The sequence below is a fragment of the Lithobates pipiens genome, unplaced genomic scaffold (genome assembly GCF_037356315.1).
Source record: "Lithobates pipiens isolate NorthernLeopardFrog02 unplaced genomic scaffold, aLitPip1_a1.2 Scaffold_22, whole genome shotgun sequence".
Lineage (NCBI taxonomy): Eukaryota > Metazoa > Chordata > Amphibia > Anura > Ranidae > Lithobates > Lithobates pipiens.
Genome location: NW_027507784.1, coordinates 103,016,706 through 103,033,047, shown reverse-complemented (window position 1 = coordinate 103,033,047; position 16,342 = coordinate 103,016,706). Strand labels below are relative to the sequence as shown.

The 16,342-nt window shown below is 44.8% G+C and overlaps 1 protein-coding gene across 1 annotated transcript in view; it reads left to right on the top strand.

Moving 5' to 3' along the window:
- Positions 1 to 16,342, top strand: part of LOC143925685 (dynein axonemal heavy chain 11-like) — a 701,866-nt gene that overhangs the window by 452,615 nt on the left and 232,909 nt on the right. The window contains exon 53 of the mRNA XM_077450147.1: positions 4,391 to 4,513. Within this exon, the coding sequence (XP_077306273.1) occupies positions 4,391 to 4,513 (123 nt within the window). The remainder of the gene's footprint in view (positions 1 to 4,390; positions 4,514 to 16,342) is intronic.

The following is a 16,342-nucleotide window of genomic DNA, read 5'->3' as shown; positions in this document are numbered from 1 at the left end:
AGCCAAAAGGAACGTCAGCCAAGCAAGTCTTTAACAGGCACATAGGAGACAATCTCTGTGATGCTGATCAGGCAAAGGCAGAGATCATCTGGGCTGGATGGCTTAAGTAAGCAGGACTGACAAGCAGGATATCATCAACAGGTGAGTCACTGTGGAGAGATAGGAGCTGGCAAATAACTGACAGTTGAGCAGCCAGCTCAGAGAAGGAAGGGCTGAGCCCAGTCCTGACAATAGGTTGTTTTACAAGGTGATCGTTTGCATCACTGGTAAATGGTGGTCGTATGGGGGTGAGTAGTGCATGTTTTAGAGAGTTAGGGAAGATGCCAGAAGGACGAAGAGATTGAAAATGTGAATTAGAGAGTCTAGGATAGAGCCACATGATGCATGGGAAAGGGGCAAGTAAAGGCGCAATTTAACCGAAGCAATAAACAGAATGGGAAAAAGAACTCTAAAAACAGTCCATATACAGGTTTAAACGTCCATTCGATTTTGACGTGTAGTCCAATAAAAATGAACGAATTTCTTTCCAGGGGTTTCCACAAGCAGGGCTGCCACCAAGGAGGAACTGAAACCAGGTTTCCAAATTACTGTAATGCAAACACAAAGAGAGGGGCGCCTCTGGGTGCAGATTTGTTTAAAAGTACAATTTTTTTTTAAAACAGACTCACATTTTCCATCACAAATGTTATCCATCATCAGCTTTGAAGAAGGAGCGCGGTCGCCTCTCCACTGCGACCCGCACGCTCAGGAAACGCGTCGCAGAGTAGTGACGCAATCTCCCCGCGTCCCGCTTGCAGCAGTGCCTCAAGCCTCGTTTTCGTCTGACAAACATTGTGTCCACTGTGGCCGGCAGCTTTACATCTAAATGGTGGACACATAGGGAAAAGCGGCCAGGCAGACTGTAAATTAGGCGGATGTGATGAACGATCAAAATGTTTTGGATGGATTCTAATGCTCTGATTGTTCATGGAAAATGTGAGTCTGTTTTCAAATAGTTTTAAAATAAAATTGCACTTTTAAACAAATCTGCACCCAGAGGCACCCCTCTCTTTGTGTTTGCGTGTAAAAGGAGTCCAGGGGGGCAGGTGGCTAGGTAGGCATTAGAAAAAAGCTTAGCAACCTTGCCTATGGTAGTGGGGTTGAATGAGGGAAATAATGATTGTATCTGTGGACATGGAGTGTTAAGTGGGGGAGGTATCTGCACAGAGGAGATCAACCTCACAAATAGTATAAATCTTATTTTTTAAGTGAATGGCGATCTCCTGGACAGTCGGTGAGTTAGCGGGTGCAGACAGTGGAGGATGAAGTAGAGAGTTACAGGTAGAGAAGAGTTGATGGGGTCTGGATGAGAAGGTGTTAATGAGATTGATAAAATAGGACTGCTTGACACTGAGGTTGTAGGAATTGTATTTTTGGAGGGCAGATCTATATTATATGTTGAAGTCTTTCTGAGACTTATTCTACATTTTTAAAACTTCTGGTGTCCTGTGTTTGTCAAGGTGGTAGGGGTTGGGCCTGATTCTGTGCATAGTGGGGGGAGGGGGGACAAGCTTGTCTAGGGAGGATGGCAGTGAACTGTTGTAGACAGTAGTGGCTAGGTTAGGGCAGGAGAGTGATGAGATTTTGTCATAGAGGTGGTCAGTAGTGGAGTAGAGAAGGGCTGAGGTGGCAAAGGTTCCTAAGGTGTAACTGCTAGGCAACTGGAGCGAGAGGGGGTGGAAGACAGGGAGAGAGTTTAAATTATAAGGTGGTGATCAGAGAGAGGGAAAGGACTGTTGGAAATGTTGCACCAAGTGCATAGGTAGGAGAAAAGAAGGTCAGGGGTATTGCCACCAGAGTGAGTAGAAGCTTGTATCCATTACTTCAAGTCAAAAGAGGAGGTTAGACTAAGAAGTTTAGAAGTAGCAGGAATATTAGCATTAACAAGGATGTTGAAGTCACTGAGAATGATTGTGGGAATTTCAGGAGAGAAAAGTAGGCTATCCAGGCAGAGAAGTCTTCATGGAAGGTTGATACCTGTTCAGGGGGCTGGTAGATTCCAAAAATTCTTAGAGAAACGGGAGAAAAGGTGGAGAGTGGCAGAGAGGGAGGTGGGTGAAGTACCTGACCCCTCCTCTCTTCCATCCACTAGGTCATGGGAGAGGAAAGCAGGAGAAGCAATGTTGGATTCATCATGCCAGGTTTCAGTAAGGGCAAGTAGGTTAAATGAGTTGGTGATAAAGAGGTTGTGGGGGGGGGGGGTGAGTTTGTTACAGACAAAGTGAGCATCACAAGAGAAGGGGAGGATGATTTTGGGAAGAAGAGGAGTAGAAAGTAAATTGTGTGGATTGCAGCTGCTGCCAGAGGGCGTGGGGTGATGGGAGAGTTGGGCATACAGTGGTGTGAAAAAGTGTTTGCCCCCTTCCTCATTTCCTGTTCCTTTGCATGTTTGTCACACTTAAGTGTTTCGGAACATCAAACCAATTTAAACAATAGTCAAGGACAACACAAGTAAACACAAAATGCAATTTGTCAATGAAGGTGTTTATTATTAAAGGTGAAAAAAATCCAAACCATCATGGCCCTGTGTGAAAAAGTGATTGCCCCCTAAACCTAATAACTGGTTGGGCCACCCTTAGCAGCAACAACTGCAACCAAGCATTTGCGATAACGTGCAATGAGGCTTTTACAGCGTCCTGGAGGAATTTTGGCCCACTCATCTTTGCAGAATTGTCCTAATTCAGTTACATTAGAGGGTTTTCGAGCATGAACGGCCTTTTTAAGGTCATACCACAACATCTCAATAGAATTCAGGTCAGGACTTTGGCTAGGCCACTCCAAAGTCTTCATTTTGTTTTTCTTCAGCCATTCGGTGGTGGACTTGCTGGTGTGTTTAGGATCATTGTCCTGCTGCAGAACCCAAGTTCGTTTCAGCTTGAGTACACGAACAGATGGTCGGACATTCTCCTTCAGGATCTCTTGGTAGACAGCAGAATTCATAGTTCCTTTTATCACGGCAAGTCTTCCAGGTCCTGAAGCAGCAAAACAGCCCCAGACCATCACACTACCACCACCATATTTTACTGTTGGTATAATGTTCTTTTTATGAAATGCAGTGTTCCTTCTACGCCAGATATACTTGGACACACACCTTCCAAAGAGTTCCACTTTTGTCTCATCGGTCCACAGAATGTTGTCCCAAAAGTCTTGGGGATCATCAAGATGTGTTGTGGAGAAATTGAGACGAGCTTTGATGTTCTTTTTGCTCAGCAGTGGTTTTCTCCTTGGAACTCTGCCATGCAGGCCATTTTTGCCCAGGCTTTTCCTGATGGTGGAGGCATCAACGCTGACCTTAACTGAGGCAAGTGAGGCCTGCAGTTCCTTGGACGTTGTTGTGGGGTCTTTTGTGACCTTTTGGATGAGTTGTCGCTGTGCTCTTGGGGTAATTTTGGGCGGCCGGCCACTCCTGGGAAGGTTCACCACTGTTCCATGTCTTCGCCATTTGTGGATAATGGCTCTCACTGTGGTTCGCTGGATTCCCAAAGCTTTGGAAATGGCTTTATAACCCTTTCCAGACTGATAGATCTCAATTACTTTCTTTCTCAATTGTTCCTGAATTTCTTTGGGTCTCGGCATGATGTGTAGCTTTTAAGGATCTTCTGGTGGACCTTACTGTGTCAAGCAGCTCCTATTTAAGTGATGCCTTGATTGTGAACAGGTGTGGCAATAATCAGGCCTGGGTGTGGCTAGAGAAATTGAACTCAGGTGTGGACAACCACAGTTATAGTATGTTTTAACAAGGGGGGCAATCACTTTTTCACACAGGGCCATGATGGTTTGGATTTTTTTTCACCTTTAATAATAAACACCTTCATTTACAAATTGCATTTTGTGTTTACTTGTGTTGTCCTTGACTATTGTTTAAATTGGTTTGATGTTCCGAAACACTTAAGTGTGACAAACATGCAAAGGAACAGGAAATGAGGAAGGGGGCAAACACTTTTTCACACCACTGTAGTTAAATGATGGAGTCCCAGGGTTTGGGGATATATCACCAGAACTTAGGAGAATCAGAAGGGTGAGGGAGGTAATATAGGAGTGTGATTTATATGACGGGACATGACTCAGCATCCTGGAGGTTATATTAACATGTGTCGGAGCTGAACAGATCTTTCACTGTTATAGTGTATGGCAGCGTTGATGTGTATTTGTTGGCAAAATAAGAGTCTGTTGTTTTAAATAGAGAGTGCACTTGATAATATAGTGAAAAGAACAGTGGTGTGTAGTAATTTATAGCAACCTAATCCTCTATAATCTATGATTGGAGTTTCAATGATGCATGGCAACCAATGCTCTAGGTATAAAACATCAACCAATTTATTTCATTATTTTTCACTTATTCCTCATACAGGTATGTTGATGTCATTGAACAAGCAGTTGTAGCAGGAGACCCTGTTTTGATTGAAAATTTGGAAGAAACTATTGACCCAGTGCTTGATCCCCTGCTTGGTAGACACATGCTTAAAAGAGGAAGGTAACAGTGATTTATTCGTTTGAGTCTATAGCCAGCCACAAGAATTTCCAGGGCATTTGGAAGTGCTGGCACAAGCCAATAGCCCAGTTTGTTTTTCATTAATTGGTTTGCAAATGTGCATGCTGAGATCATCTGAGATTTTCCTCTGAGCTTATTTAGCACAAGGGTATTTGGCATGGTCCAAAAGACATGAGTTCATTGCTTGATCTGGACAAAAGTGAGCAGATGAGACAAGCATTATAGTCAAGCAATCCTTGGTCTACAATGTCATCTGACAATGTTCTTCTTAGCCCTTGTACACACGGTCGGAATGTGTCCTATCGGACCGTTTTGTCGGATAATCCGACTGTGTGTGGTATGCATCGGACTGTTTCTGTCAGAATATCCGTCGGACCAAATTTTCCAACTTGCTGGAAATATTTTCCGACAAACTGGTCCGATCGGACATACTCCGATCATGTGTAGAGAATTCCGATCGGACCAAGTGCCACGCATGCTCAGATCAAATTCCTACATCAAAGCTATTGGCTACTAGCCTGAACGTAGTCCCATCGTAACGAAATTACGTCATCACGTTCTGAACGATCGGATTTTCCGACAAATTTGTCCGACCGTGTGTGCGCAACAGTTTCGGACAAGATCCGTCGGACCAAAATCCGACGGATTTGGTTGTCGGAATCTCCGACAGTGTGTACAAGGGCTTACATGTCTAGCCACCTTAATCTCAATATTTCATTGGAACAAGCAAAAAGGATATATGAAGAGGGTGAGTCAAGTTATTTAACAAATGGCAAAAACTAGAAAGAAAAAGAGCTTTGAGTACTTCTCCAAAATTCCATCAAAATATATAAAGAAAATGGAAAAGAAAAACAAAGTGATGAAAAAATATAACTTTATTAACCGATTGTCCCCTAGAAGACCATACTGTAAACCCAGTGTGAACCGGCCCTTATGATGACATTTTGCAGAAGTACCCAAAACATTTTCTTTCTAGTGTTTGTTTTTTATGACATTTAGAGTTCAGGTGCATTTCTCCACCTTTTTATTTTTTTTCTCTTCATGAGTTGCCTCCCCAGAAACTCATTTTATTTAATCTCTTGAAGAAATCTTATTTGATGAATATGTTGCACTTTTGACCTTGAGGAGATAGCCACAATCCCAATATGCTCAAACTTGAAGCTGTCTGGCCACATTCAATGGTGTCATATGAGAATTTGTTTTACTTTTGTTTTTTATTTTTTTTATTTTCTAATAAAAAATAATGTAGTACTAACTCCCGACGGAGCGGCTGATTTAATTGGGCTTACCGTCACCTTCTTCACCTTGTGTGCATCTAGGGGTTTCCCGAGGTAGATGGCCCAAGAGCTGTAGAGATTGACGCCAGATCCACTTAAAGGGAGACGGCACCGGACCACCTTTGAATCCTTCCTTCAGTTTCTTTGCCTCGGGCTAGCCGGCCCCGAGACCTGTAGTCGGGTGGATCCGCACCCCAGGCCATGAGAGTCCTGGGGGCTGGTCAGAAGAATCAGGACTATCATCCAGAAAGCACTTCTTCAGCGGAACCCCAAAGCACATGATGTCAGCACCTTAAGTACCCTCTCCCAGAATGTACAGCAAGAGTGACACTCCCACTAGGCTTTTTTTCAGAGAGAGAGTAAATCCTGGATGCACCCAACTAGACTATGTTCTGGAACTTGCCAGGGGTGACAGCGCCACTCATGGTCTGGTAGAACACCATGCAGTCCAGCCAGACTGGTACTGAGGTCAAAATTTAGAGTAATTAAACCCAAAACCAAACTGCTCTTCCAGCAAAAGCTAAATGACAAAACACATAGCGCGTGCTCTTCAGGAGCCAGCGCTACAATAACAATTCTAATAAAACATAGAGGTAGCTTCTAACCCAGGGTTAGCTGATATATTTAACAATACTTACATTTTCATATGTTACCCACATACAGTAACTAGTATTCAAAGCTTTCTCAAGAAAAGCATAATATAATATACAGTATCTTCCCAATATAAATATCCCTTTTTTTCTCTTCTCTTAGTTGGATGGATGAATTAAAAGTAAGAGAGGGGGAGGTCATTGCTTCCCTGCCTCAAAATGTATTTATCTTCATAGAGGGTGTCCCTCCAAGTATATTAAAATATGGAACTGCTGGCTGTAACAGATCAGCTGCGGAGCTGATCTGTGTCTCACCTTTACTGCAGAGGGTCGGCTGGCATCTGTTGTCCACTGTCTGGTGTTCAGCTCTATGCACTCTCCAGCTATGGGTGTCGACGCCCTTCACCTGTTGCCTAATATATGATTCCTTCCTTCCTTCTACTTCCTGTCCAGCCCTCATCTGCTTCTCTATTTAACCACTTGGGATCCGCGCTATTGCCAAATGACGGCATTAGCGCGGACCTACTTTTCCGGGACTACGTCTATTGACGTTGTCCCGTGCGCGCGCGGCGCGCTCTGTGATCGGCGAGTCCATGAGACTCGCCTGATCACCGATCCGTGCAAGGGGTCGATCCCGACCCCTTATCACGTGATCAGCTGTCAGCCAATGACAGCTGATCATGTGATAGAACGGAGCCGGTAATCGGCTATTATTCCTCCTCGCGCTGATAGCGCGAGGAGAAAAAAAAAAGCCGATCACCGGCGGCCGTGATCGGGACATCAGTCCCGATCACGGCCAGCAATACAAGCGACCACCTGCCCCCTGCCAGTGCCCACCTGCCCCCTGCAGTGCCATCCTGAATAAAAGTAAGTGCCCCCCGTCAGTGCCACCCAGCAGTGCCCATAGTGCCCACAGTGCCACCCACAGTGCCACCCAGCAGTGCCACCCACAGTGCCACCCACAGTGCCCACAATCTGCCTCAAAGGTGCTGCACCCCAGTGCCGCCCATCAGTGCCCAGCAGTGCCGCCCATCAGTGCCCAGCAGTGCCGTCCATCAGTGCCCAGCAGTGCCACCTATCAGAGCCACCTATCAGTGCCCCCTATCAGTGCCCATCAGTCCCATCTATCAGTGGTACCTATCAGTGCCCATCCATGCCACCCATCCGTGCCACCTATCCGTGCCACCCATCCGTGCCATCTTATCTGTGCCCATCTTTGCCCATCAGTGCCGCCTTATCTGTGCCCATCGGGGGCCGCCTTATCTGTGCCTATTAGTGCCGCCTTAACTATGCCTATCAGTGCCCACCAGTGCAGCCTATCAGTGCCCACCAATGCAGCCTATCAGTGCCCACCAATGCATCCCATCAGTGCCCACCAATGCAGCCTATCAGTTCCGCCTAATCAGCGCACTTCAATGAAGGAGAAAAATGACCCGTTTGCAACATTTTATAACAAACTATTAAAACATGATTTTTATTTTATTTTTTTTGCATCTTTTTTTGTTTGTTTAGCAAAAAATAAAACTCCGAGCTGTAACTAAATACCACCAAAAGAAAGCTCTATTTGTGGGAAAAAAATGATAAAAATTTCATTTGGGTACAGTGTTGTATGACCGCGCAATTGTCATTCAAAGTGCATCAGCGCTGAAAGCTGAAAATTGGTCTGGGACTGAGGGGGGTTTAAGTGCCCAGTAAGCAAGTGGTTAAACCCCTTTCAAACCAGCTACTGGTTGCTTGAGCAACGTTTGTTCCTAGCTCCCCTGTGTAACCTGTTTACCTGTCTTCTCGTGATCTGATCTTCTGTGTACCGACCCGGCTTGTTCTGATTACATTGTCTGCAGCCCGCCCTCACCTTGGCTCACTACCTGGCTTTCCTTGCTTCATCCATCCATCCTTGTCTACAGTGTCTTCGGGTACTTCCCTAGCGAGCAGGGTGAACCCGGGGGTCGTGACTTGGGGTCAGCACGCAGCTAAGTCCAAACCTTCGTGAGAGGGTCACTGGCGGAACACCGGCTGACTCTTAGATTCCACGCCCTGGGGGATTCCGTGTCACCTGCTCGCCTGAGGGTTCACTGTAAGTAGTACCGTGACAGTTTGCTCAAGCCATGAGCGTCTCTGAGAATCGGCCATTGACCGAGGATCCCATGCAACATCTAGTTCAGAGACTTAACTCCCAGCAAGCTAATCAAGAGCAAAAAATGCTGGTTCTCCAGGATCTGGCCTCTCTTCTGGATCGTCTGCAACTCGCTGCAACTTCAGCTCCTCCCGTTCCTGCTCCCGCTTCAGTTGTTCCGGTCTTACCTGCTGCACCTGGCAATCCCTGCCTGCATCTGCTGTCACCACCTCGGTTCTCCGGTGATCCTAAGGCTTGTCGGGGCTTCATTAATCAGTGTTCCATCCACTTCGAACTTTCCAGCCACCATTTTCCTACTGATCGCACCAAAGTCGCATACATCATCTCTCTCCTCTCCGATGATGCTTTAGCTTGGGCCTCTCCACTCTGGGAATCACACGCTCCTATCACCTCTGACCTCCAGCTCTTTTCTGATGCTGAGAAAAACTATACCATTGGGGACCGTGAGCTACTTGCCATTAAACTAGCTCTTCAAGAATGGCGACATCTTCTAGAGGGTTCTCCCCATTGTATTACCATCTATACTGATCCTAAAAATCTGCAGTATTTACAATCCACGAAACGCTTGAACCCACGTCAAGCTCGCTGGGCCCTCTTTTTCGCCCACTTCAATTTTAACATTACTTTCCGTCCAGGTGCCAAGAACCTTCGAGCCGATGCCTTGTCCAGGTTGTTTGATGTCAATGATTCTGAGAATCACCTAGATCCTGGTCCCATCATTCCTCCGCATCGTATTCTAGCCATCACTTAGCTCCAGTCCACGCAGCCTCCTCCTGGTAAAACTTTTGTAGCCCTTGCACTTCGTCCCAAACTCCTTGCTTGGGCACATGACTCCAAGTTCTCTGGACATCCTGGCATTCCTCATACTGGTGACCTTCTTCAGCGTCATTATTGGTGGCCTTCTCTTCGTAAGGATGTCAAGGAATACGTTCAAGCTTGTTCAGTTTGTGTACTTCCCAAATCTTCCACGTCCGCCCCTGCTGGGTTGCTTTTGCCCTTACCAGTGCCCGATGTACCTTGGCGTTGTATTGCCATGGACTTTATCTCTGATCTGCCTCCCTCAACAGATTCTACAGTCATCTGGGTAGTGGTGGATCGGTTCTCCAAAATGTGTCACTTGATTCCTCTCCCAGGCCTACCTTCTGCTCCCAGTCTTGCCACAACTTTCATAAAGGAGATCTTTCGTCTTCATGGGATGCCTTCCCATATTGTCTCTGACAGAGGAGTTCAATTTACTGCTCGGTTTTGGAGAGCCTTGGCTAGCTCTTTTGGGATTAAATTGGATTTTTCATCTGCCTTTCATCCCCAGTCCAATGGGCAAACGGAACGTGTCAATCAAAATGTAGAACGTTTTCTCTGTGCCTTCATTTCTGCTCACCAAGGTGACTGGCTAGACCTTTTGCCCTGGGCAGAGTTTGCCTTAAACCATCACGCCAATGCCAGTTCTGGGAAATCTCCTTTCTTCACAGTTTATGGGCAGCATTCATCTGTTCCCTTTCCTGTTCCCATTTCTCCTGTGGTACCAGCAGCAGCCGAGACCCAAAGGTCCTTCAACTCTATCTGGAAAGAAGTCTCTGGGAATCTTCATCTAGCTGCTTCCAGGCATAAAATGGCGGCAGATCGTCATCGCCGTCCAGCTCCTAAGTTCCTGCCTGGCGATAGAGTTTGGCTCTCTACCAAGGACATCCGACTACGGGTACCCTTGATGAAATTTGCCCCTCGTTTCATTGGTCCATTTCCTATTCTCCGCCAGATCAATCCAGTGGCTTTCAAGCTCCCTCTACCCTCTCATCTCAGGATTCCCAACACCTTCCATGTCTCCCTGCTCAGGCCACTGGTCCTCAATCGCTTCTCTTGCCCTTCTTCTCACCCTGCTCCTGTGGCTGATACCTCGGATCAGTATGAGATTAAAGTAATATTGGACTCCAAGTACTCCCGGGGGAAGTTATTCTATCTCATTGATTGGAAGGGCTATGGTCCAGAGGAGAGGTCTTGGGTCCCTGCCACTGATGTTTGTGCCCCACGTCTGGTGACCAGTTTCCATCAGAAATTTCCCTCCAAGCCAGCCCCCAGACGTGTAGGGAGGCCTCGTAAGAGGGGGGGTACTGTCACAGATCAGCTGCGGAGCTGATCTATGTCTCACCTTTACTGCAGTGGGTCGGCTGGCATCTTTTGTCCACTGTCTGGTGTTCAGCTGTGTGCACTCTCCAGCTATGGGTGTCGACGCCCTTCACCTGTTGCCTAATATATGATTCCTTCCTGCTACTTCCTGTCCAGCCCTCATCTGCTTCTCTATTTAAACCCCTTTCAAACCTGCTACTGGTTGCTTGAGCAACGTTTGTTCCTAGCTCCCCTGTGTAACCTGTTTACCTGTCTTCTCGTGATCTGATCTTCTGTGTACCGGCCCGGCTTGTTCTGATTACGTTGTCTGCAGCCCGCCCTGACCTTGGCTCACTACCTGGAATTCCTTGCTTCATCCATCCATCCTTGTCTACAGTGTCTTCGGGTACTTCCCTAACGAGCAGGGTGAACTCGGGGGGTCGTGACCTGGGGTCAGCACGCAGCTAAGTCCAAACCTTCGTGAGAGGGTCACTGGTGGAACACCGGCTGACTCTTAGATTCCACGCCCTGGGGGATCCCGTGTCACCTGCTCGTCTGAGGGTTCGCTGCAAGTAGTACCATGACACTGGCTACAACAAGCCAGGACTTAATAGCATGTAATAATTTTCATCTACCCCAAATCAAACTCACTGAGATTGGTGCTGCGCCTACTCATCTTGTTCTTGCTAAACTAATACATTTTCAATTCTTAGAAGAAGCTGTAATTATGTAATGTAACAATGCCTCCTTATCGAAAGCCTATTCACCTGCATATGTCTTCATGTATTGCTGCTTTGACCTCTGTATGTACATACCTGCAGCTGCGGGTAAATGTTTATCTACCCCACTTTTGTAATAATCAAGTTACAGTTTCTTATTCTATACTTGTTTTCTTTTTTTATGCTGTACATTCAGTGCTGTTAATTCTTTCTTTAAAGAGCCACTTTCTTAATGTAAAAGTAAGAGAGGGTGAGATGATTATCTTTCTTGGGAAAAGACTGCTCCAGGTTCCCGCCATGTGCTGTCCACAAAACCACCGGATCAGAGTTCTGATTGACTGATCATTACAATTAGTAAGATCAGTATCAAATTGGGGAAACGTTAAAATGTTTAACAATTTTTTTTTGTCATCCGTGTTCTTCTTTTTCAGTGACTCCCCATTTTTTGTTTGGGCAAAATAGAGACAGACAGAAAGTATGGCTAAATTACTACAGTTACTAGTGCAAGCAAAATGTTAACATTCCCCATTGGTGGCAGACTGGCAGTACAAAATGTATGACCTTGTGTAGTCATAAAGAACAAGACTGGATGATAAATTTTGTATTTTAAGATTTGACAAAAAAATTATCAGGAAGGAGCTAATGGGCAAAAAATATGAACTTTGCATTCTGTATTCTCCAATCCTTTCCCAGTCTACTCTAAGGTTTTTACTGTCTGTGTATCTCAAGGCAAGATTTGCATTGGCCTTTGGTGCTAATGAAAAGTGTCTGTGAAACAAGAGTAAGGGAAAATCCCCTGAAAGAGTATAAAAAAAATCAATAAAAAACAAAATCTGATAGAGGTTCTAAATGTTCCCCATATTTAAATCTTGAAAAACTAAGTTTAAAGCTTTAAAAAGATTCCAGTGTATCTTATGAGTAATAAGTGTCTTGTCAATCTCCTCACCTTTAACCATCGGTATTAGCAAGTGTCTTCATTTCTGTAAATGTCTATTTTTACCATAATTACAGCGTCTGAGATTTCATCCAATCATAATATATACATGGTGTTTTTATTGCAAACAACTAGCATTTCATCTCTGATTAGGGTCACTTCATTATTCCCAATGTCTAATTAAGCTGATCAATTACAGTAATTTATTTTGAAAGCACAGTAGAGCTAGCCCAGCTAGTCATCATTCCAATTACCTGCTAATACAGGATGTGTGTGTGTGTGACAGGAGCTGGATTAGCCTCGTTTTTTTTAAACCTTGCAAAATGTTTGGCTTCCTTACACAAATGCCCTGTCAGCCACCCCCAGTTCATAACTGTAGCAGAGCCCTTAGCATGCTGAGTATTGATCGAGCGGAACGCGCTTGCACAGTTCAACACAACTTTGAAAGGTATGTTTAATTTCTCACTCTCTTGGGGGTATTTGATTCAAGGAGTGATTTTGTGGCGTGTTGTGACTCAGAAAATGACTACTACTTAGAGCAACATTGGTTGTGACTCTGAATTTCAATGCCTGTTGACTTCAAAACAAATACTTTGTAGATAGAGGTGACAAAAAAACTTGAAGAATCAACAGAGGACACAAATCCTTGTGCCAGGCAGTAGGTTTAAAAGGAATTTGTCTCCAGGAACAGAGAAATGGTTCGGCAGTTAAATAAAATATCATTACTGCCAAGTTTGTCAGTATTCAGGTTCAGTTTAATCGTAAATTCAGTGAAGTCATTACCATTTTGAATAATTGCCATAAAATTCCAAGGCTGACAACTCCATGTGGTTTTCTACATAGCGTTAGATATATACATAGAAGGATCCAAAACCTCTTATTTTGCAGTGATGGCAGCCCTGGTTACATACATTTGCAAAAAAAAGTATGTGAACACTTTTGGAATGATATGGCTTTCTGCACATATTGGTCAAAAATGTGATCTGATCTTCATCTAAGTCACAACAATAGACAATCACAGTCTGCTTAAACTAATAACACACAAAGAATTAGGCCGCGTACACACGCGGGGACTGTTCGCCCAACTTTGTCCGTCAAACAGTTTCGGCAAACAGTCCGCTCAAAATTAGCATGGACGGACATGGCCACACACGACGGACGAACAGTTTGCTGAAACCGTGCGCGATGACGTGAACGGCACGTACGACGGGACGAAAAATACGACGTCCTATACACTGCATTATAACTTTCGGCGTGTAAATCCTTTCTGAGCATGCGCGGAACTTAGTTTGACGAACAAGCCTACACACGAGGGGACTGTTCGCTGAAACAAAGTTTCAGCGGACAGTTTTTCGGAATTTCCGAAAAACCTTGTTCAGCGGACTGTTCGCTGAAACTGTCCGCTGAAAGCCCACACACGAGCGGACTGTTTGCCGAAACACTGTTCAGCGGACAAAGTTGGGCGAACAGTCCCCGCGTGTGTACGCGGCCTTAAACGTTACCATGTTTTTATTGAACACACCATGTAAACATTCACAGCGCAAGTGGAAAAAGTATGTGAACCATTGGATTTAATAACTGGTTGAACCTCCTTTGGCAGCAATAACTTCAACCAAACGTTTCCTGTAGTTGCAGATCAGACGTGCACAACGGTCAGGAGTAATTCTTGACCATTCCTCTTTACAGAACTGTTTCAGTTCCACAATATTCTTGGGATGTCTGGTGTGAATCGCTTTCTTGAGGTCATGCCACAGCATCTCAATCGGGTTGAGGTCAGGACTCTGACTGGGCCACTCCAGAAGGTGTATTTTCTTCTGTTTAAGCCATTCTGTTGTTGATTTACTTCTATGCTTTGGGTCGTTGTCCTGTTGCAACACTCATCTTCTGTTGAGCTTCAGCTGGTGGACAGATGGCCTTAAGTTCTGCAAAATGTCTTGATAAACTTGGGAATTCATTTTTCCTTCGATGATAACAATCCGTCCAGGCCCTGACCCAGCAAAGCAGCCCCAAACCATGATGCCCCCAACACCATACTTCACAGTTGGGATGAGGTTTTGATGTTGGTGTGCTGTGCATCTTTTTCTCCACACATACTGTTGTGTGTTTCTTCCAAACAACTCTAATTTGGTTTCATCTGTCCACAGAATATTGTGCCAGTACTGCTGTGGAACATCCAGGCGCTCTTGTGCAAACTGTAAACGTGCAGCAATGTTTCTTTTGGACAGCAGTGGCTTCCTCTGTGGTATCCTCCCATGAAATGCATTCTTGTTTAGTGTTTTACATATCGTAGATTCGCTAACAGGGATGTTAGCATATGCCAGAGACTTTTGTAAGTCTTTAGCTGACACGCTAGGATTCTTTTTCACCTCATTGAGCAGTCTGCGCTGTGCTCTTGCAGTCATCTTTACAAGACTCCCACTCCTAGGGAGAGTAGCAGCAGTGCTGAACTTTCTCCATTTATAATTTGTCTTACCATAGACTGATGAACAGCAATGCTTTTGGAGATACTTTCATAACCCTTTCCAACTTTATGCAAGTCAACAATTCTTAATTGCAGGTGTTCTGAGAGCTCTTTTGTGCGAGGCATCATTCACATCAGGCAATGTTTCTTGTGAAAAGCAAACCCAGAACTGGTGTGTGTTTTTTATAGGGCAGGGCAGCTGTAACCAATACCTCCAATCTCATCTCATTGATTGGACTCCAGTTGGCTGACACCTCACTCTAATTAGCTCTTGGAGATCTTATTAGTCTAGGGGTTCACATATTTTGTCCACCTGCACTATGATTGTTTACATGGTGTGTTCAATAAAAACATGGTACCATTTAATTCTTTGTGTGTTATTAGTTTAACCACTTCCCACCCGGCCAATGCATATATACGGCCGGGTGGGAGCCGTCTATTCCTGACAGGCCGTTCAGGAACGTCCTTCAGGAATAGCGGGATCGCGCGCGCGCGCGCTCGCGCAGCGGCGCGATCCCGATGTGCTCGTGTCACCCGGACACGGCACATCTCAGATCGGCAGGAGGGCTCTGTGATTGGCCCTCCTGATCACATGACGGCCGTGTCCAATCACGGCCGTCATGTGATGTAAACAAACAGCCGGTTGCTAGGCAATCGGCTCTCCTCTCCTCACACGGAAGTCACCGCTGAGGAGAGGAGAGCAGAACGCTGCAGCCGGCTGATGATCAGTGAGTATGGGCTGCTTTTTACAGCTTTTTACTCACTGATCATCAGTGTAGTGTCAACACACAACACACCACACAGTCCCCACACATGTCCCCAAAACACACATGTCCCCAAAACATACATGTCCCCAAATAATAAAAACACATGTCCCTAATAATAAAAACATGTCCCCCACATATGTCCCACTAAAATCACATGTCCCAATGATTATCTGCACACATATGTACGTGATCACCTGCACACATATGTACATGATCATTTGCGTACATATGTCCGTGATCACACAAACCAATTATTATACACTTAACGGAATTTTTTTTACCAAAAACATGTAGCAGAATACATTTTGGCTTAAATTTATGAAAAAATGTGATTTTATTGGATTTCTTTTTAAATAGAAAAAAGAAAATATAGTTTTTTTTCCAAATTTCCGCTATTTTTGCGCTTATATCGCAAAAAAAAAAAACGGAGTCGTGAATAAATAACACCAAAATAAAGCTCTATTTGTGCGAACAAAATGATAACAATTTCATTTGGGTACAGTGTAGCATGACCGCGCAATTGTCACTGAAAGCGCTAGAGCGCTGAAAGCTGAAAATTGGGCTGGGAAGGAAGGGGGTGAAAGTGCCCTGTATTGTAGTGGTTAAGCAGACTGTGATTGTCTATTGTTGTGACAGATCAGATGAAGATCAGATCACATTTTACGGCCAATTTGTGCAGAAATCCATATAATTCCAAAAGGGTTCACATACTTTTTTTGCAACTGTATAAGGCTAGATGGTGCAGAACATTTTTACCCATGTAGTAATTTTCCTTGACTTTTGAGCAAACACAAATCACAGCAGGAATACAATAAGTGAAGGTAATTTC